A 23297-nucleotide genomic window follows, 5' to 3' on the forward strand; every position below is an offset into this window, starting at 1 on the left:
ACTCCACACAAATCCCAGCAGCAGATGGCAAGTCGCTCACCAGGTACGTGGCGAATTCGCGTAGTGGCGGCGCGGCGAAGAGCGGTTGGAGAACGTGAGAGTTTGGAGATCAAGGACGTAGAACGTGAGAGTTGGAGAACGTGAGAGTTTGGAGATCAAGGACGTAGAACGTAAGAGTTGGAGAACGTGAGAGTTTGGAGAAAGTGAGAGTTTGGAGATCAAGGACGTAGAACGTGAGAGTTGGAGAACGTGAGAGTTTGGAGAGAAAGATGGTTTGGAGACAAAGAGAGTTTGGAGACCAAGAATGGATAAGGTGCCGTGTGCAAAAGGGAGTAACGGGACGCCGCCGGACTTTGGACGCGGACCGAGCTATGGACCGAGAGAGAAGGTGCCACATCTCGGCAGCGGAGCGGCTCACAAGCATGCCATATGCATCACGCGAATCAGCGGGACGGCAGCATCAGGCTTGACGTCGGCGGGAAGCAGTGCGTGAAGGACAAGAGGGTCAAACAGGAGTCGTGGATTTTGAACCCGGTGTTGAGAGTTTCGGCGGCCGTGCGCAAAAGGGGAATAACTGTTCCCGGAGTCAGTTAATTACGGTCAGTCGAGCAGGATCAGTCAATTTCGGTCAATCAAAGAGTTAAGACAAGCTGTCGAACGAATACCAACCAAGCAAACTACGAGGGAGCCACAACAAGACGAGTCGTCGAAAGCAGCGCCATGGGAGCCTACAAGAAGCAAGATCGCTACGTCGAGACGTTCGGGATTGGGATCCCTGTTACATACATTCTGACGAATCTAGCGGTTCTTTTACTCTACTAGTAACGGATGTAATAAAGCTGGTTTGGCGATAATGTCTCAATTTGCTGATCATTTATTTACCAATGAGTTTCGAAGGTAAATGTATTTTGTCAAAGCAAGTGACAATTAACGATAGAAATTGCTAGAGTCGAGTGCTCTTGGTTCGTTTCTTTTTGCCCCCTGTTCCTTACCTGGAAAGACTATATGACTATATTATTTACGTATGCAATCTGCATTTATAAAAGAGCGTAAGTCTCAGAAATGTAATTATATGATACAAGATTGGACATTTTACCCAAAAGCGTTATAGAAAATCATAGTATGAAGAGGTTTACTAATGGTAACCACCAAAAATCTGCATAAGGCGAAAAACATTGAAATATGTGGTGTTTTTTCAAAGTCAAAACAATTCAAATACTTAAAATATATTTTAAAATACATTTAATACTTAAATGGATGTTTTGAAAATTCTTTAACATTTGAGGAACTTAATCTTGTGGGTTCTATCTATCAGAGAAAGGGTATACTAGATTCGTCGGAAAGTATGCAACAGCTAAAAAAAGGCGTTTCCGACCCCATAAAGTATCTATATCCTTGATCAGGATCACTAGCCGAGTCGATCTAGCCATGTCCGTCTGTCCGTATGAACGCTGAGATCTCGGAAACTATAAGAGCTAGAACTGGCATACTTGCAGATACCTGGGCTTCCTGTCGATACACTTGTTCTTCTTCGTTTTAAGATTATTTTCTCAGGGAGAAATAGAAATTATGCATTTTGGCGAGCTCACTGCATTTATTTAAAACATTGCTTAGTCGTATATGTCTGTGTAAAAGGTGCGCTTACCAACTATATTTCTTCCAATCTTCTTCATATAGTACAAGGGTATTTCGAATTTTTTTAACATCATATTTTATAGAATTCAGTATTTTAAGTATCTAGTATTGTATTAATTTTATTATGATCGTTGCTCTCCAGCCTGCTTAGTCTAGTTTTTCACCTCATACTCCACCCGAATTGTGGTATCAGAGTTGGTCTTTTCCATTTTGGCAGCATAGGTGACCAGAGGTGAACTATTTTCTATAAGTGTCCAATCCGTAAAATTTAGCGCGAGTGACTAAGTACAGCCTGTTTTACGTTTGGCGTCAGCGGAAAATAAGGAAATATAGTCAGAAAGTTAGCTGCGGATTAGGGTTAGTTAAAGAGATCGAAATATTCGGGGTCTAGAGAGTAATGTTAAGCGTATTCGGCAGCTACTGGCCCGTCCGCACAAGGTCTTCAGCGGCCGCAGTTCGTTCGAGCGAAATCTACGAAAGTCGGAATCTGTCAAGCTGCCGAAAAAACTGGGCCGAGAAGCAGAGGAAAATCTTCGCTCAGGGTCTCGCCAGTAGCGTTTGCATTTGGGCGACGTATATATTAATTTCGTTTGCTTTAGTTCTGAAGCAAAAGCTTTTTCTTGAGTCTTATTTCGAGCGACAGCGAGAGGGCAGTTACTTGATCGCTAGAGACGTCGGTCCGTCCCGGAACCGCGGCGCTGTTTTGTCATGGACCCGTTAATTTGCCGTGAAAATTCCCGAAAATTAAGGTAAGATCTTAAAAGGGGAAGTCGGGAAAGTTGACCCTCTATCAGTTTTTGACAAGGAAGTTTGTGACCGGCTACATTCGGACATAACCTTCAGAACGGATGAGAAAAGTGTGAAAGACATACGAAAGGGAAATCATTATTTAATAGAAATAACTTTAAGTGGAATTTTTAAGATGGAAAAGAGTATATAGTGGTTGATCGAAGCAGTTTAAAGTCATGCAAGAAGGCAGAATCGTCGTCTAGTTATACCCTTGCAAAGGGTATAATGATTTCAGTCAGAAGTTTGCAAAGCAGTGGAGGAGACGTTTCCGACCCCGTAAAGTATATATATTCTTGATCAGCGTCACAAGACGAATTAGTTCTGAATTTCGAATTTAATTTTATTAAAATCGGACGACTATATCATATAGCTGTCATAGGAACGATCGGATAATTGGTGGGAAATAATTTGAAACAAATTAAAGCTTTGGGGCTTTTTGACATATTATCTTATAATATTGGAACATAAATTTTTATAATTTTAAGAATTTCGAATTCAATTTAATAAAATTATTGATTATTTTTTATAACTGCACGGGTATACAATCTTTGGCTTGCCGAAGTTAACATCCTTTCTTGTTTTTTTAAGAGGTGCATTTCGGTCGTGGAATTTCTAAATGGTTTTCAGTTACGATTCGCATTATTTTTATATTGTCTTTAAATTTTCTCCATATAGCCGCTATCGTCTCAGCGAAAGCGCTTTCGTAGATGGATGTTCATGTAAGCGGTGAGTGCCTCGAATTTTGTTTTTAAAAGATGAGAAGAAAACTGTAGGCGGTATAAAGAGTCGAAGAAAAAAACCTAATCACACCGCACCCAAATGACCGGCAATCAGGCAGATCGAGATGTCAAGATCTCTCCTTTTGGCTTTTTAATATAAGTTTTATTTTTATTTAATTCGTATACCTTGCATCTTCAATTATACAAGGTTAGAATTTAAATTGAATTTCCGCCACAATAAAAGAATAGCTATCGCCAAGTTTTGTGCTGATGTCAATTGTAATTTAAAGTTTCATGAATGCATATCAAACTAAGCCTATCTCATTGAATCGTACCCCTATTTTAATTATACAATCCTACATGTTCAGTACTAGGATATGTGTCCACATTTATTTAATTCCTTAGCTGGTATTAAAACGGATATAATGACCTAAGTTAGCAGTCTGATGCCGCAGCTAGATGGATTCCGGGGTAGGGAAACTTGCATTCGAATGGATCGTTCGGACGTATGGAAAGGAACGACCAATGGTTGGGTATTAAGGGACATCGAGAACATCTCGTAAAGTCAGTTTGAGACTCGTCCAGCGTACTGGGGAATTTTGGGACTTTCTTTTTGATTTGTATGTGGTGTAGATCGTTTCCGGGTTTATCTTGTCTAGCACGCGAGATAAGATTTCGATTACCCTTAATAATAGGCGCTTAATGGGGTTAAGCATTTACATCCACTTCCAGAGCCGACAGCCAGCAGAGTATACCCGCGTGCACTTGATTCCCATCGTACCACTATGGTACCACCTGCGCCTGAATTTGTTTGAATGTGGAATCGTTACAATATAAGTTGCCAGCGTTGAAGAAGCGTTAAGTCGTCAACATGACTTACCCAAGATCTTCGTGACATCTTTGGTTTCAACTTAATTGTGCTTCTTTTGGCAAAACCTTCGGGATATTTTCGGTATCAACTTGCTTTTTGGTAAATTCTTGTTCCGCCTTTGAGAGTATCCGGATGACCTCTGATTCCTTAAGTTGGAGTTCTAAAACATCCGATCCGGTAAGAAGTTGTGAGGAGTTAAATAACTCCACACAAATCTCAGCAGCAGATGGCAAGTCGCTCACCAGGTACGCGGCGAATTCGCGTAGTGGCGGCGCGGCAAAGAGCGGTTGGAGAACGTGAGAGTTTGGAGATCAAGGACGTAGAACGTGAGAGTTTGGAGAACGTGGGAATTTGGAGAGCAAGACAGTTTGGAGAGCAAGAGGGTTTGAAGACCAAGAATGGAGAAGGAGAAAGCGGAGTTTTGGCGGGCGGAGCGATAGTGCCGTGTGCAAAAGGGAGTAACGGGACGCCGCCGGACTTTGGACGTGGACCGAGCTATGGACCGAGAGAGAAGGCATGCCATATGCATCACGCGAATCAGCGGGACGGCAGCATCAGGCTTGACGTCGGCGGGAAGCAGTGCGTGAAGGACAAGAGGGTCAAACAGGAGTCGTGGATTTTGAACCCGGTGTTGAGAGTTTCGGCGGCCGTGCGCAAAAGGGGAATAACGGTTCCCGGAGTCAGTTAATTACGGTCAGTCGAGCAGGATCAGTCAATTTCGGTCAATCAAAGAGTTAAGACAAGCTGTCGAAAGAATACCAACCAAGCAAACTACGAGGGAGCCACAACAAGACGAGTCGTCGAAAGCAGCGCCGTGGCCTACAAGAAGCAAGATCGCTACGTTGAGACGTTCGGGATTGGGATCCCTGTTACATACATTCTAACGAATCTCGCGGTTCTTTTACTCTACTAGTAACGGATGTAATAAAGCTGGTTTGGCGATAAGGTCTCAATTTGCTGTTAATTTATTTACCAATGAGTTTCGAAGGTAAATGTATTTTCTCAAAGCAAGCGACAATCAACGATAGAAATTGCTAGAGTCGAGTGCTCTTGGTTCGTTTCTTTTTGCCCCCTGCCCCTTACCTGGAAAGACTATATGACTATAATATTTACGTATGCAATCTGCATCTATAAAAAAGCGTTAGTCTCAGAAATGTATTTATATGATACAAGATTGGGCATTTTACCAAAACGTGTTATAGAAAATACATAAATTTAAATCATAGTATGAAGAGGTTTACTAATGGTAACCACCAAAAACCTGCATAAGGCGAAAGACAATGAAATATGTAGTGTTTTTTCAAAGTCAAAACAAATCAAATACTTAAAATATATTTTAAAATACATTTTATAATTAAATGAAAATTCTTTAACATTTGAGGAACTTAATCTTGTGGGATCTATCAATAAGAGAAATGCGGAAATCTTTTGCTTGTGAGGAGTCGTTTCACCCCTCACAAATAGCGCAACTTCAACAACATCGGCAGCCAGCAACAACAACAACAGCAGCCAGCGCCGCCAACAACTCCCAAAGGCGTTGCCAACAACAACAGCAGCCAGCGGCAATAGCAATAGCAACAGCAGCCGCCAGCAATAGCAACAGCAGCCTGCGCCAACAACAACAGCAGCTAAAAACAAGACAAAACCCTCGCGCATAATTTTTAAAAACTTTGTACATTTCACTTAATATGTAAGCTTAACGAAAATTAGGAGGATTTGTAGTTACATTAGTACAGAAGAATTATCTTAGCTAAGCTTTCCCCCTCCGTTCTCGCAGCAGCAGTAGCGACACACACACACACCCACCATGAGAGCAACGAAATATTCACCACGAAAAGTGCAGCGCCGCATAGGAGCAAGCGGGAGAGGACATGCGATCGAGGAGGGAAACAACCCCCGAAAATTGGCACGCGCCAAGGGAAGAGCGAGAGAAAAGGAGTACCGAAACTTCGACAAGTGGAAAAAACCCAGAGCAGCCAAAAACTTGAACAAAACGCGGCGGCAAAGCTTGACTAGGTCTCTTTTGGAAAACACGGCACATCGGACCAGAAGGACGAGCAGGTCACTTTGGAAAGCGCGGCGCAGAATCAGGGGACTCTTGCAAAGGCGGCGGACGGGATCAGAAGTGCGAGCAGAGCAAATTCATGTTGACAAATAGAGTCTTTTGCCTTCGAAGTGCGAAAAGTGGTGCAGTCCAGTGACTGGTGCCAAGTGACCCAGGAAGGAGTTTACCTAGACGACCTCGAGAAGAGTGTGCCGGCCCAGGACGAGAGGCAGAGCACCTGGAGTCACGCGTGTGCGTGTGCGAGAGAGCGAGACGGGTGAGTGAGTGGAGTGAACCGCATTTTGGCCAGCGAGAGTCCCGTGCAATGAGAAATTTCTCGAAGGCCTCGATGCGGCTTCGCCCAGAGTAGGCTAGAATTTATAAACCATGACATAACCTAACCCGTTAGCCTGGGAGCACTGAGAAAAACATGAACCAAGAAGTAAAAATGCTCTAACAAATGAAAAAAAAAATAAATCATTTCTCGCCTGATTTTAATACAACTTGTAGGAAAAGAATACAATCAAGCTGGCCACGCATAAATATGGATATTCTAAGATAAATGCGTAGATTTTAGGCCATAAATTCTGCCCTAGGAAAAGTTGTCCATAATCGATCCCCTCTCTCTCGGCCTTCTCGTAGCGAATGCTATGAGCATGGCCCAAATGAGCGTTACCGCTTACCCTTTTCACTCTGCTACAGACACCGAATAAACTATTTCTCTCACTCCGTACCCCGTTGGCTGGTACTCTACATCTCACGCCAGCAAACCGATTTTCGTCTTAAAACTTTTTGTCCCATATCTTTACAAATATTTTCGGTAAAGAGACCCTGGCGGGACTGAGTATATCCCTATACTCTCTCCCTACGAGACTTCTTTACATGTTTTTGCTTTTGATTCGAAGAATAAAATCCTGTATATTATATAATTTTTATACCCGTAACTCGTAGAGTGAAAGGGTATACTAGATTCGTCGGAAAGTATGCAACAGGTAAAAGGAAGCGTTTCCGACCCCATAAAGTATATATACTCTTGATCAGGATCACTAGCCGAGTCGATCTAGCCATGTCTGTCTTTCCGTATGAATGCTGAGATCTCGTAAACTATAAGAGCTAGAACTGGCTTACTTGCAGATATCTGGGCTTCCTGCGCAGCACAAGTTTGCTTCAGCGGGGTGCCACGTCCACTCTAACGCTCACAATCCGAAATCCGAAGCGAAAATCTGTAGCGCCTACAGTAATTATGATATGATCAAAAGTTTACCTGAATTGTGTTTATCTTATCAATACCTATCAACTGAACTAAAGAAAATGTGCCATGCCCACTTTAACGAGCACAAACGGCTTGAACGCTCAAATCTGTCTGCCGCCCACATATAATCTACTGAAATAGGCGGTAGGTGTCGCCCTAAAATATCGCTTTGCTGGTTATATATCTCCATTTCCCATTTGCTATCTTAAGCTGAGTAACGGGTATCTGATAGTCAATGCACTTGTTCTTCCTTGCTTTAAGATTATTTTCCCAGGGAAAATATCCAGCTCACTAGATTTATTAAAAAAATTGCTTAGTCGTGTAAGTCTGTGTAAAAGGTGCGCTTACCAACTCCATTTCTTCCAATCTTCTTCATATAGTACAAGGGTATTTAGAACCGCTACGCTGTTTTGTCATGGACCCGTTACTTTGCCGTGATAATGCCCGAAAATTAAGCTAAGATCTTAAAAGGGGAAATCGGGGAAAGTTAACCGTCCATCAGTCTTGGACCGCGACGCTGTTTTGTCATGGACCCGTTAATTTGCCGTGAAAATGACTGGAAATTAAGCTAAGATCTTAAAAGGTGAATTCGGGGAAAGTTAACCCTCCATCAGTTTTGGACAAGGAAGTTTGTGACCGACATACGAAAGGGAAATCATTATTTAATAGAAATGACTTAAAGTAGAGTTTTTAAGAAAGAAAAGAGTATTTAGTGGTTGGTCCGAAGCAGTTTAAAGTCATGCAAGGAGGCAGAATCGTCGTGTAGTTTTTTTTTAAGAGGTGCATTTCGGTCGTGGATTTTTAAAATGGTTTTGAGTTTTGATTCGCATTATTTTTATATTGTCATTAAATTTCCCGCAGATAGCCGTTATCGTCTCAGCGAAAGCGCTTTCGTAAGTGGATGTTCCTGAATTTAAAAGATGAGAAGAAAACTCAAGGCGGTATAAAGAGTTTAAGAAAAAAACCTAATCACACCGCATCCAAATGACCGGCAATCAGGCAGATCGAGATGTCAAGTTCTCTCCTTTTGGCTTTTTAATGTAAGTTTTATTTTTATTTAATTCGTATTCCTTGCCACTTCAATTATACAAGGTAAGAATTTAAATTGAATTTCCGCCACAACGAAAGAATAGCTATCGCCAAGTTTTGTGCAGATGTCAATTGTAATTTAAAGTTTCATGAATGCATTTCAAACTAAGCCTATCTCATTGAATCGTACCCCTATTTTAATTATACAATCCTGCATGTTTAGTACTAGGATATGTGCCCACATTTATTTAATTCCTTAGCTGGTAATAAAAAGTTTATAATAAACTATGTTAGCAGTCTGATGCCGCAGCTAGATGGATTCCGGGGTAGGGTAACTTGCATTCGAATGGATCGTTCGGACGTATGGAAAGGAACGACCAATGGTTGGGTGGGTATTAAGGGACATCGAGAACATCTAGTAAAGTCAGTTTGAGACTCGTCCAGCGTACTGGGGAATTTTAGGACTTTATTTTTGATTTGTATGTGGTGTAGCTCGTTTCCGAGTTTATCTTGTCCAGCACGCGAGATAAGATTTCGATTTCCCTTAATAATAGGCGCTTTATGGGGTTAAGCATTTACATCCACTTCCAGAGCCGACAGCCAGCAGAGTATACCCGCGTGCACTTGATTCCCATCGTACCACCATGGTACCAACTGCGCCTGAATTTGTTTGAATGTGGAATCGTTACAATATAAGTTGCCAGCATTGAAGAAGCGTTAAGTCGTCAACATGACTTACCCAAGATCTTCGTGACATCTTTGGTTTCAACTTAATTGTGCTTCTTTTGGCAAAACCTTCGGGATATTTTCGGTATCAACTTGCTTTTTCCCATTTGGTAAATTCTTGTTCCGCCTTTGAGAGTATCCGGATGACCTCTGATTCCTTAAGTTGGAGTTCTAAAACATCCGATCCGGTAAGAAGTTGTGAGGAGTTAAATAACTCCACACAAATCCCAGCAGCAGATGGCCGGTCGCTCACCAGGTACGCGGCGAATTCGCGTAGTGGCGGCGCGGCGAGGAGCGGTTGGAGAACGTGAGAGTTTGGAGATCAAGGACGTAGAACGTGAGAGTTTGGAGAAAGTGAGAGTTTGGAGAACGTGGGAGCTTGGAGAGCAAGAGAGTTTGGAGACAATGGAGTTTGGAGAGAAAGAGGGTTTGGAGACAAAGAGAGTTTGGAGACCAAGAATGGATAAGGTGGGAGACTTGGCGGGCGGAGCGATAGTGCCGTGTGCAAAAGGAAGTAACGGGACGCCGCCGGACTTTGGACGCGGCCGTGAGCTCTGGACCGAGAGAGAAGGTGCCACATCTCGGCAGCGGAGCGGCACACAAGCATGCCATATTCATCACGCGAATCAGCGGGAAGGCAGCATCAGGTTGGACGTCGGCGGGAAACAGCGCATGAGGGACAAGAGGGTCAAACTGGAGGCATGGACCTTGGACCCGGTGTAGAGAGTTTCGGCGGGCCGTGCGCAAAAGGGGAATAACGGTTCCCTGAGGCCCTATATAAACCCGCTGGGCGCTGGCAGCAGGATCAGTCGATTACGGTCTGTCGGTTACGATCAATCGATCACGAGGTGTAGAGTCGAAGTGTTTAGACAAACAGTCGATCGGATACAAGTAAACAGAAATCCAGCCAAGTAAACTACGAGGGAGCCAACAAGGCGAGAATTCGAAAGCAGCGCCGTGGGAGCCTACAAGAAGCGAGTGCTCTTGGTTCGCTTCTTTTTGCCCCCTGTTCCTTACATGGAAAGACTATATGACTATATTATTTACGTATGCAATCTGCATTTATAAAAGAGCGTTAGTCTCAGAAATGTAATTATATGATACAAGATTGGACATTTTGCCCAAACGCGTTATAGAAAATCATAGTATGAAGAGGTTTACTAATGGTAACCACCAAAAATCTGCATAAGGCGAAAGACATTGAGATATGTAGGGTTTTTTCAAAGTCAAAACAATTCAAATACTTAAAATATATTTTAAAATACATTTAATACTTAAATGGATGTTTTGAAAATTCTTTAACATTTGAGGAACTTAATCTTGTGGGTTCTATCTATCAGAGAAAGGGTATACTAGATTCGTCGGAAAGTATGCAACAGCTAAAAGAAGGCGTTTCCGACCCCATAAAGTATCTATATCCTTGATCAGGATCACTAGCCGAGTCGATCTAGCCATGTCCGTCTGTCCGTATGAACGCTGAGATCTCGGAAACTATAAGAGCTAGAACTGGCATACTTGCAGATACCTGGGCTTCCTGTCGATACACTTGTTCTTCTTCGTTTTAAGATTATTTTCTCAGGGAGAAATAGTAACTATGCATTTTGGCGAGCTCACTGCATTTATTTAAAACATTGCTTAGTCGTATATGTCTGTGTAAAAGGTGCGCTCACCAACTATATTTCTTCCAATCTTCTTCATATAGTACAAGGGTATTTAGAATTTTATTAACATAATATTTTATACAATTCAGTATTTTAAGTATCTAGTATTGTATTAATTTTATTATGATCGTTGCTCTCCAGCCTGCTTAGTCTAGTTTTTCACCTCATACTCCACCCGAATTGTGGTATCAGAGTTGGTCTTTTCCATTTTGGCAGCATAGGTGACCAGAGGTGAACTATTTTCTATAAGTGTCCAATCCGTAAAATTTAGCGCGAGTGACTAAGTACGGCCTGTTTTACGTTTGGCGTCAGCGGAAAATAAGAAAATATAGTCAGAAAGTTAGCTGCGGATTAGGGTTAGTTAAAGAGATCAAAATATTCGGGGTCTAGAGAGTAATGTTAATCGTATTCGGCAGCTACTGGCCCGTCCGCACAAGGTCTTCAGCGGCTGCAGTTTGTTCGAGCGAAATCTACGAAAGTCGGAATCTGTCAAGCTGCCGAAAAAACTGGGCCGAGAAGAAGAGGAAAATCTTCAAGATGGAAAAGAGTATATAGTGGTTGATCGAAGCAGTTTAAAGTCATGCAAGAAGGCAGAATCGTCGTCTAGTTATACCCTTGCAAAGGGTATAATGATTTCAGTCAGAAGTTTGCAAAGCAGTGGAGGAGACGTTTCCGACCCCGTAAAGTATATATATTCTTGATCAGCGTCACAAGACGAATTAGTTCTGAATTTCGAATTTAATTTTATTAAAATCGGACGACTATATCATAAAGCTGTCATAGGAACGATCGGATAATTGGTGGGAAATAATTTGAAACAAATTAAAGCTTTGGGGCTTTTTGACATATTATCTTATAATATTGGAACATAAATTTTTATAATTTTAAGAATTTCGAATTCAATTTAATAAAATTATTGATTATTTTTTATAACTGCACGGGTATACAAACTTTGGCTTGCCGAAGTTAACATCCTTTCTTGTTTTTTTAAGAGGTGCATTTCGGTCGTGGAATTTCTAAATGGTTTTCAGTTACGATTCGCATTATTTTTATATTGTCTTTAAATTTTCTCCATATAGCCGCTATCGTCTCAGCGAAAGCGCGTTCGTAGATGTATGTTCATGTAAGCGGTGAGTGCCTCAAATTTTGTTTTTAAAAGATGAGAAGAAAACTCTAGGCGGTATAAAGAGTCGAAGAAAAAAACCTAATCACACCGCACCCAAATGACCTGCAATCAGGCAGATCGAGATGTCAAGATCTCTCCTTTTGGCTTTTTAATGTAAGTTTTATTTTTATTTAAATCGTATACCTTGCATCTTTAATTATACAAGGTTAGAATTTAAATTGAATTTCCGCCACAATAAAAGAATAGCTATCGCCAAGTTTTGTGCTGATGTCAATTGTAATTTAAAGTTTCATGAATGCATATCAAACTAAGCCTATCTCATTGAATCGTACCCCTATTTTAATTATACAATCCTGCATGTTCAGTACTAGGATATGTGCCCACATTTATTTAATTCCTTAGCTGGTAAAAAAACGGATATAATGAACTAAGTTAGCAGTCTGATGCCGCAGCTAGATGGATTCCGGGGTAGGGTAACTTGCATTCGAATGGATCGTTCGGACGTATGGAAAGGAACGACCAATGGTTGTGTGGGTATTAAGGGACTCGAGACCATCTAGTAAAGTCAGTTTGAGACTCGTCCAGCGTACTGGGGAATTTTAGGACTTTCTTTTTGATTTGTATGTGGTGTAGCTCGTTTCCGAGTTTATCTTGTCCAGCACGCGAGATAAGATTTCGATTACCCTTAATAATAGGCGCTTTATGGGGTTTAGCATTTACATCCACTTCCAGAGCCGACAGCCAGCAGAGTATACCCGCGTGCACTTGATTCCCATCGTACCACCATGGTACCAACTGCGCCTGAATTTGTTTGAATGTGGAATCGTTACAATATAAGTTTCCAGCGTTGAAGAAGCGTTAGGTCGTCAACATGACTTACCCAAGATCTTCGTGACATCTTTGGTTTCAACTTAATTGTGCTTCTTTTGGCAAAACCTTCGGGATATTTTCGGTATCAACTTGCTTTTTCCCATTTGGTAAATTCTTGTTCCGCCTTTGAGAGTATCCGGATGACCTCTGATTCCTTAAGTTGGAGTTCTAAAACATCCGATCCGGTAAGAAGTTGTGAGGAGTTAAATAACTCCACACAAATCCCAGCAGCAGATGGCCGGTCGCTCACCAGGTACGCGGCGAATTCGCGTAGTGGCGGCGCGGCGAGGAGCGGTTGGAGAACGTGAGAGTTTGGAGATCAAGGACGTAGAACGTGAGAGTTTGGAGAAAGTGAGAGTTTGGAGAACGTGGGAGCTTGGAGAGCAAGAGAGTTTGGAGACAATGGAGTTTGGAGAGAAAGAGGGTTTGGAGACAAAGAGAGTTTGGAGACCAAGAATGGATAAGGTGGGAGACTTGGCGGGCGGAGCGATAGTGCCGTGTGCAAAAGGAAGTAACGGGACGCCGCCGGACTTTGGACGCGGCCGTGAGCTCTGGACCGAGAGAGAAGGTGCCACATCTCGGCAGCGGAGCGGCACACAAGCATGCCATATTCATCACGCGAATCAGCGGGAAGGCAGCATCAGGTTGGACGTCGGCGGGAAACAGCGCATGAGGGACAAGAGGGTCAAACTGGAGGCATGGACCTTGGACCCGGTGTAGAGAGTTTCGGCGGGCCGTGCGCAAAAGGGGAATAACGGTTCCCTGAGGCCCTATATAAACCCGCTGGGCGCTGGCAGCAGGATCAGTCGATTACGGTCTGTCGGTTACGATCAATCGATCACGAGGTGTAGAGTCGAAGTGTTTAGACAAACAGTCGATCGGATACAAGTAAACAGAAATCCAGCCAAGTAAACTACGAGGGAGCCAACAAGGCGAGAATTCGAAAGCAGCGCCGTGGGAGCCTACAAGAAGCGAGTGCTCTTGGTTCGCTTCTTTTTGCCCCCTGTTCCTTACATGGAAAGACTATATGACTATATTATTTACGTATGCAATCTGCATTTATAAAAGAGCGTTAGTCTCAGAAATGTAATTATATGATACAAGATTGGACATTTTGCCCAAACGCGTTATAGAAAATCATAGTATGAAGAGGTTTACTAATGGTAACCACCAAAAATCTGCATAAGGCGAAAGACATTGAGATATGTAGGGTTTTTTCAAAGTCAAAACAATTCAAATACTTAAAATATATTTTAAAATACATTTAATACTTAAATGGATGTTTTGAAAATTCTTTAACATTTGAGGAACTTAATCTTGTGGGTTCTATCTATCAGAGAAAGGGTATACTAGATTCGTCGGAAAGTATGCAACAGCTAAAAGAAGGCGTTTCCGACCCCATAAAGTATCTATATCCTTGATCAGGATCACTAGCCGAGTCGATCTAGCCATGTCCGTCTGTCCGTATGAACGCTGAGATCTCGGAAACTATAAGAGCTAGAACTGGCATACTTGCAGATACCTGGGCTTCCTGTCGATACACTTGTTCTTCTTCGTTTTAAGATTATTTTCTCAGGGAGAAATAGTAACTATGCATTTTGGCGAGCTCACTGCATTTATTTAAAACATTGCTTAGTCGTATATGTCTGTGTAAAAGGTGCGCTCACCAACTATATTTCTTCCAATCTTCTTCATATAGTACAAGGGTATTTAGAATTTTATTAACATAATATTTTATACAATTTAGTATTTTAAGTATCTAGTATTGTATTAATTTTATTATGATCGTTGCTCTCCAGCCTGCTTAGTCTAGTTTAATTTAGCGCGAGTGACTAAGTACGGCCTGTTTTACGTTTGGCGTCAGCGGAAAATAAGAAAATATAGTCAGAAAGTTAGCTGCGGATTAGGGTTAGTTAAAGAGATCAAAATATTCGGGGTCTAGAGAGTAATGTTAATCGTATTCGGCAGCTACTGGCCCGTCCGCACAAGGTCTTCAGCGGCTGCAGTTTGTTCGAGCGAAATCTACGAAAGTCGGAATCTGTCAAGCTGCCGAAAAAACTGGGCCGAGAAGAAGAGGAAAATCTTCAAGATGGAAAAGAGTATATAGTGGTTGATCGAAGCAGTTTAAAGTCATGCAAGAAGGCAGTTATACCCTTGCAAAGGGTATAATGATTTCAGTCAGAAGTTTGCAAAGCAGTGAAGGAGAAGTTTCCGACCCCGTAAAGTATATATATTCTTGATCAGCGTCCACATACAAGTTAGTTCTGAATTTCGAATTTAATTTTATTAAAATCGGACGACTATATCATATAGCTGTCATAGAAACGATCGGATAATTGGTGGGAAATAATTTGAAACAAATTAAAGCTTTGGGGCTTTTTGACATATTATCTTATAATATTGGAACATAAATTTTTATAATTTTAAGAATTTCGAATTCAATTTAATAAAATTATTGATTATTTTTTATAACTGCACGGGTATACAAACTTTGGCTTGCCGAAGTTAACATCCTTTCTTGTTTTTTTAAGAGGTGCATTTCGGTCGTGGAATTTCTAAATGGTTTTCAGTTACGATTCGCATTATTTTTATATTGTCTTTAAATTTTCTCCATATAGCCGCTATCGTCTCAGCGAAAGCGCGTTCGTAGATGTATGTTCATGTAAGCGGTGAGTGCCTCAAATTTTGTTTTTAAAAGATGAGAAGAAAACTCTAGGCGGTATAAAGAGTCGAAGAAAAAAACCTAATCACACCGCACCCAAATGACCGGCAATCAGGCAGATCGAGATGTCAAGATCTCTCCTTTTGGCTTTTTAATATAAGTTTTATTTTTATTTAATTCGTATACCTTGCATCTTCAATTATACAAGGTTAGAATTTAAATTGAATTTCCGCCACAATAAAAGAATAGCTATCGCCAAGTTTTGTGCTGATGTCAATTGTAATTTAAAGTTTCATGAATGCATATCAAACTAAGCCTATCTCATTGAATCGTACCCCTATTTTAATTATACAATCCTACATGTTCAGTACTAGGATATGTGTCCACATTTATTTAATTCCTTAGCTGGTATTAAAACGGATATAATGACCTAAGTTAGCAGTCTGATGCCGCAGCTAGATGGATTCCGGGGTAGGGAAACTTGCATTCGAATGGATCGTTCGGACGTATGGAAAGGAACGACCAATGGTTGGGTATTAAGGGACATCGAGAACATCTCGTAAAGTCAGTTTGAGACTCGTCCAGCGTACTGGGGAATTTTGGGACTTTCTTTTTGATTTGTATGTGGTGTAGATCGTTTCCGGGTTTATCTTGTCTAGCACGCGAGATAAGATTTCGATTACCCTTAATAATAGGCGCTTAATGGGGTTAAGCATTTACATCCACTTCCAGAGCCGACAGCCAGCAGAGTATACCCGCGTGCACTTGATTCCCATCGTACCACTATGGTACCACCTGCGCCTGAATTTGTTTGAATGTGGAATCGTTACAATATAAGTTGCCAGCGTTGAAGAAGCGTTAAGTCGTCAACATGACTTACCCAAGATCTTCGTGACATCTTTGGTTTCAACTTAATTGTGCTTCTTTTGGCAAAACCTTCGGGATATTTTCGGTATCAACTTGCTTTTTGGTAAATTCTTGTTCCGCCTTTGAGAGTATCCGGATGACCTCTGATTCCTTAAGTTGGAGTTCTAAAACATCCGATCCGGTAAGAAGTTGTGAGGAGTTAAATAACTCCACACAAATCTCAGCAGCAGATGGCAAGTCGCTCACCAGGTACGCGGCGAATTCGCGTAGTGGCGGCGCGGCAAAGAGCGGTTGGAGAACGTGAGAGTTTGGAGATCAAGGACGTAGAACGTGAGAGTTTGGAGAACGTGGGAATTTGGAGAGCAAGACAGTTTGGAGAGCAAGAGGGTTTGAAGACCAAGAATGGAGAAGGAGAAAGCGGAGTTTTGGCGGGCGGAGCGATAGTGCCGTGTGCAAAAGGGAGTAACGGGACGCCGCCGGACTTTGGACGTGGACCGAGCTATGGACCGAGAGAGAAGGCATGCCATATGCATCACGCGAATCAGCGGGACGGCAGCATCAGGCTTGACGTCGGCGGGAAGCAGTGCGTGAAGGACAAGAGGGTCAAACAGGAGTCGTGGATTTTGAACCCGGTGTTGAGAGTTTCGGCGGCCGTGCGCAAAAGGGGAATAACGGTTCCCGGAGTCAGTTAATTACGGTCAGTCGAGCAGGATCAGTCAATTTCGGTCAATCAAAGAGTTAAGACAAGCTGTCGAAAGAATACCAACCAAGCAAACTACGAGGGAGCCACAACAAGACGAGTCGTCGAAAGCAGCGCCGTGGCCTACAAGAAGCAAGATCGCTACGTTGAGACGTTCGGGATTGGGATCCCTGTTACATACATTCTAACGAATCTCGCGGTTCTTTTACTCTACTAGTAACGGATGTAATAAAGCTGGTTTGGCGATAAGGTCTCAATTTGCTGTTAATTTATTTACCAATGAGTTTCGAAGGTAAATGTATTTTCTCAAAGCAAGCGACAATCAACGATAGAAATTGCTAGAGTCGAGTGCTCTTGGTTCGTTTCTTTTTGCCCCCTGCCCCTTACCTGGAAAGACTATATGACTATAATATTTACGTATGCAATCTGCATCTATAAAAAAGCGTTAGTCTCAGAAATGTATTTATATGATACAAGATTGGGCATTTTACCAAAACGTGTTATAGAAAATACATAAATTTAAATCATAGTATGAAGAGGTTTACTAATGGTAACCACCAAAAACCTGCATAAGGCGAAAGACAATGAAATATGTAGTGTTTTTTCAAAGTCAAAACAAATCAAATACTTAAAATATATTTTAAAATACATTTTATAATTAAATGAAAATTCTTTAACATTTGAGGAACTTAATCTTGTGGGATCTATCAATAAGAGAAATGCGGAAATCTTTTGCTTGTGAGGAGTCGTTTCACCCCTCACAAATAGCGCAACTTCAACAACATCGGCAGCCAGCAACAACAACAACAGCAGCCAGCGCCGCCAACAACTCCCAAAGGCGTTGCCAACAACAACAGCAGCCAGCGGCAATAGCAATAGCAACAGCAGCCGCCAGCAATAGCAACAGCAGCCTGCGCCAACAACAACAGCAGCTAAAAACAAGACAAAACCCTCGCGCATAATTTTTAAAAACTTTGTACATTTCACTTAATATGTAAGCTTAACGAAAATTAGGAGGATTTGTAGTTACATTAGTACAGAAGAATTATCTTAGCTAAGCTTTCCCCCTCCGTTCTCGCAGCAGCAGTAGCGACACACACACACACCCACCATGAGAGCAACGAAATATTCACCACGAAAAGTGCAGCGCCGCATAGGAGCAAGCGGGAGAGGACATGCGATCGAGGAGGGAAACAACCCCCGAAAATTGGCACGCGCCAAGGGAAGAGCGAGAGAAAAGGAGTACCGAAACTTCGACAAGTGGAAAAAACCCAGAGCAGCCAAAAACTTGAACAAAACGCGGCGGCAAAGCTTGACTAGGTCTCTTTTGGAAAACACGGCACATCGGACCAGAAGGACGAGCAGGTCACTTTGGAAAGCGCGGCGCAGAATCAGGGGACTCTTGCAAAGGCGGCGGACGGGATCAGAAGTGCGAGCAGAGCAAATTCATGTTGACAAATAGAGTCTTTTGCCTTCGAAGTGCGAAAAGTGGTGCAGTCCAGTGACTGGTGCCAAGTGACCCAGGAAGGAGTTTACCTAGACGACCTCGAGAAGAGTGTGCCGGCCCAGGACGAGAGGCAGAGCACCTGGAGTCACGCGTGTGCGTGTGCGAGAGAGCGAGACGGGTGAGTGAGTGGAGTGAACCGCATTTTGGCCAGCGAGAGTCCCGTGCAATGAGAAATTTCTCGAAGGCCTCGATGCGGCTTCGCCCAGAGTAGGCTAGAATTTATAAACCATGACATAACCTAACCCGTTAGCCTGGGAGCACTGAGAAAAACATGAACCAAGAAGTAAAAATGCTCTAACAAATGAAAAAAAAAATAAATCATTTCTCGCCTGATTTTAATACAACTTGTAGGAAAAGAATACAATCAAGCTGGCCACGCATAAATATGGATATTCTAAGATAAATGCGTAGATTTTAGGCCATAAATTCTGCCCTAGGAAAAGTTGTCCATAATCGATCCCCTCTCTCTCGGCCTTCTCGTAGCGAATGCTATGAGCATGGCCCAAATGAGCGTTACCGCTTACCCTTTTCACTCTGCTACAGACACCGAATAAACTATTTCTCTCACTCCGTACCCCGTTGGCTGGTACTCTACATCTCACGCCAGCAAACCGATTTTCGTCTTAAAACTTTTTGTCCCATATCTTTACAAATATTTTCGGTAAAGAGACCCTGGCGGGACTGAGTATATCCCTATACTCTCTCCCTACGAGACTTCTTTACATGTTTTTGCTTTTGATTCGAAGAATAAAATCCTGTATATTATATAATTTTTATACCCGTAACTCGTAGAGTGAAAGGGTATACTAGATTCGTCGGAAAGTATGCAACAGGTAAAAGGAAGCGTTTCCGACCCCATAAAGTATATATACTCTTGATCAGGATCACTAGCCGAGTCGATCTAGCCATGTCTGTCTTTCCGTATGAATGCTGAGATCTCGTAAACTATAAGAGCTAGAACTGGCTTACTTGCAGATATCTGGGCTTCCTGCGCAGCACAAGTTTGCTTCAGCGGGGTGCCACGTCCACTCTAACGCTCACAATCCGAAATCCGAAGCGAAAATCTGTAGCGCCTACAGTAATTATGATATGATCAAAAGTTTACCTGAATTGTGTTTATCTTATCAATACCTATCAACTGAACTAAAGAAAATGTGCCATGCCCACTTTAACGAGCACAAACGGCTTGAACGCTCAAATCTGTCTGCCGCCCACATATAATCTACTGAAATAGGCGGTAGGTGTCGCCCTAAAATATCGCTTTGCTGGTTATATATCTCCATTTCCCATTTGCTATCTTAAGCTGAGTAACGGGTATCTGATAGTCAATGCACTTGTTCTTCCTTGCTTTAAGATTATTTTCCCAGGGAAAATATCCAGCTCACTAGATTTATTAAAAAAATTGCTTAGTCGTGTAAGTCTGTGTAAAAGGTGCGCTTACCAACTCCATTTCTTCCAATCTTCTTCATATAGTACAAGGGTATTTAGAACCGCTACGCTGTTTTGTCATGGACCCGTTACTTTGCCGTGATAATGCCCGAAAATTAAGCTAAGATCTTAAAAGGGGAAATCGGGGAAAGTTAACCGTCCATCAGTCTTGGACCGCGACGCTGTTTTGTCATGGACCCGTTAATTTGCCGTGAAAATGACTGGAAATTAAGCTAAGATCTTAAAAGGTGAATTCGGGGAAAGTTAACCCTCCATCAGTTTTGGACAAGGAAGTTTGTGACCGACATACGAAAGGGAAATCATTATTTAATAGAAATGACTTAAAGTAGAGTTTTTAAGAAAGAAAAGAGTATTTAGTGGTTGGTCCGAAGCAGTTTAAAGTCATGCAAGGAGGCAGAATCGTCGTGTAGTTTTTTTTTAAGAGGTGCATTTCGGTCGTGGATTTTTAAAATGGTTTTGAGTTTTGATTCGCATTATTTTTATATTGTCATTAAATTTCCCGCAGATAGCCGTTATCGTCTCAGCGAAAGCGCTTTCGTAAGTGGATGTTCCTGAATTTAAAAGATGAGAAGAAAACTCAAGGCGGTATAAAGAGTTTAAGAAAAAAACCTAATCACACCGCATCCAAATGACCGGCAATCAGGCAGATCGAGATGTCAAGTTCTCTCCTTTTGGCTTTTTAATGTAAGTTTTATTTTTATTTAATTCGTATTCCTTGCCACTTCAATTATACAAGGTAAGAATTTAAATTGAATTTCCGCCACAACGAAAGAATAGCTATCGCCAAGTTTTGTGCAGATGTCAATTGTAATTTAAAGTTTCATGAATGCATTTCAAACTAAGCCTATCTCATTGAATCGTACCCCTATTTTAATTATACAATCCTGCATGTTTAGTACTAGGATATGTGCCCACATTTATTTAATTCCTTAGCTGGTAATAAAAAGTTTATAATAAACTATGTTAGCAGTCTGATGCCGCAGCTAGATGGATTCCGGGGTAGGGTAACTTGCATTCGAATGGATCGTTCGGACGTATGGAAAGGAACGACCAATGGTTGGGTGGGTATTAAGGGACATCGAGAACATCTAGTAAAGTCAGTTTGAGACTCGTCCAGCGTACTGGGGAATTTTAGGACTTTATTTTTGATTTGTATGTGGTGTAGCTCGTTTCCGAGTTTATCTTGTCCAGCACGCGAGATAAGATTTCGATTTCCCTTAATAATAGGCGCTTTATGGGGTTAAGCATTTACATCCACTTCCAGAGCCGACAGCCAGCAGAGTATACCCGCGTGCACTTGATTCCCATCGTACCACCATGGTACCAACTGCGCCTGAATTTGTTTGAATGTGGAATCGTTACAATATAAGTTGCCAGCATTGAAGAAGCGTTAAGTCGTCAACATGACTTACCCAAGATCTTCGTGACATCTTTGGTTTCAACTTAATTGTGCTTCTTTTGGCAAAACCTTCGGGATATTTTCGGTATCAACTTGCTTTTTCCCATTTGGTAAATTCTTGTTCCGCCTTTGAGAGTATCCGGATGACCTCTGATTCCTTAAGTTGGAGTTCTAAAACATCCGATCCGGTAAGAAGTTGTGAGGAGTTAAATAACTCCACACAAATCCCAGCAGCAGATGGCCGGTCGCTCACCAGGTACGCGGCGAATTCGCGTAGTGGCGGCGCGGCGAGGAGCGGTTGGAGAACGTGAGAGTTTGGAGATCAAGGACGTAGAACGTGAGAGTTTGGAGAAAGTGAGAGTTTGGAGAACGTGGGAGCTTGGAGAGCAAGAGAGTTTGGAGACAATGGAGTTTGGAGAGAAAGAGGGTTTGGAGACAAAGAGAGTTTGGAGACCAAGAATGGATAAGGTGGGAGACTTGGCGGGCGGAGCGATAGTGCCGTGTGCAAAAGGAAGTAACGGGACGCCGCCGGACTTTGGACGCGGCCGTGAGCTCTGGACCGAGAGAGAAGGTGCCACATCTCGGCAGCGGAGCGGCACACAAGCATGCCATATTCATCACGCGAATCAGCGGGAAGGCAGCATCAGGTTGGACGTCGGCGGGAAACAGCGCATGAGGGACAAGAGGGTCAAACTGGAGGCATGGACCTTGGACCCGGTGTAGAGAGTTTCGGCGGGCCGTGCGCAAAAGGGGAATAACGGTTCCCTGAGGCCCTATATAAACCCGCTGGGCGCTGGCAGCAGGATCAGTCGATTACGGTCTGTCGGTTACGATCAATCGATCACGAGGTGTAGAGTCGAAGTGTTTAGACAAACAGTCGATCGGATACAAGTAAACAGAAATCCAGCCAAGTAAACTACGAGGGAGCCAACAAGGCGAGAATTCGAAAGCAGCGCCGTGGGAGCCTACAAGAAGCGAGTGCTCTTGGTTCGCTTCTTTTTGCCCCCTGTTCCTTACATGGAAAGACTATATGACTATATTATTTACGTATGCAATCTGCATTTATAAAAGAGCGTTAGTCTCAGAAATGTAATTATATGATACAAGATTGGACATTTTGCCCAAACGCGTTATAGAAAATCATAGTATGAAGAGGTTTACTAATGGTAACCACCAAAAATCTGCATAAGGCGAAAGACATTGAGATATGTAGGGTTTTTTCAAAGTCAAAACAATTCAAATACTTAAAATATATTTTAAAATACATTTAATACTTAAATGGATGTTTTGAAAATTCTTTAACATTTGAGGAACTTAATCTTGTGGGTTCTATCTATCAGAGAAAGGGTATACTAGATTCGTCGGAAAGTATGCAACAGCTAAAAGAAGGCGTTTCCGACCCCATAAAGTATCTATATCCTTGATCAGGATCACTAGCCGAGTCGATCTAGCCATGTCCGTCTGTCCGTATGAACGCTGAGATCTCGGAAACTATAAGAGCTAGAACTGGCATACTTGCAGATACCTGGGCTTCCTGTCGATACACTTGTTCTTCTTCGTTTTAAGATTATTTTCTCAGGGAGAAATAGTAACTATGCATTTTGGCGAGCTCACTGCATTTATTTAAAACATTGCTTAGTCGTATATGTCTGTGTAAAAGGTGCGCTCACCAACTATATTTCTTCCAATCTTCTTCATATAGTACAAGGGTATTTAGAATTTTATTAACATAATATTTTATACAATTCAGTATTTTAAGTATCTAGTATTGTATTAATTTTATTATGATCGTTGCTCTCCAGCCTGCTTAGTCTAGTTTTTCACCTCATACTCCACCCGAATTGTGGTATCAGAGTTGGTCTTTTCCATTTTGGCAGCATAGGTGACCAGAGGTGAACTATTTTCTATAAGTGTCCAATCCGTAAAATTTAGCGCGAGTGACTAAGTACGGCCTGTTTTACGTTTGGCGTCAGCGGAAAATAAGAAAATAT

At 42.1% G+C, this 23297-nt stretch overlaps 2 protein-coding genes across 3 annotated transcripts in view; one reads left to right on the forward strand and one right to left on the reverse strand.

Moving 5' to 3' along the window:
• LOC122818947 (uncharacterized) overlaps window positions 1-23297 on the forward strand; it is a 129739-nt gene that overhangs the window by 99403 nt on the left and 7039 nt on the right. Inside the window, exon 4 of one of the 2 annotated variants that reach the window (XR_007765230.1) lies at window positions 3100-3192. The exons of the other annotated variant lie outside the window; for it this stretch is intronic. The gene's annotated coding sequence lies outside the window, so the exon portion shown is untranslated. Of the gene's footprint in view, window positions 1-3099; window positions 3193-23297 lie in introns of those variants that run through there. 2 annotated transcript variants of the gene reach the window in all.
• The window catches only part of LOC108021921 (lachesin), a 570948-nt gene that overhangs the window by 79363 nt on the left and 468288 nt on the right, over window positions 1-23297 (reverse strand). The window contains exons 7-8 of the mRNA XM_050890018.1: window positions 22977-23247; window positions 10736-11017 (exon numbers count right to left, since the gene is read on the reverse strand). Of these exons, the coding sequence (XP_050745975.1) occupies window positions 23204-23247 (44 nt within the window). The 3' untranslated portion in view covers window positions 10736-11017; window positions 22977-23203. The remainder of the gene's footprint in view (window positions 1-10735; window positions 11018-22976; window positions 23248-23297) is intronic.

This window comes from Drosophila biarmipes, unplaced genomic scaffold (assembly GCF_025231255.1).
Source record: "Drosophila biarmipes strain raj3 unplaced genomic scaffold, RU_DBia_V1.1 ptg000013l, whole genome shotgun sequence".
In the NCBI taxonomy this organism is placed as follows: domain Eukaryota; kingdom Metazoa; phylum Arthropoda; class Insecta; order Diptera; family Drosophilidae; genus Drosophila; species Drosophila biarmipes.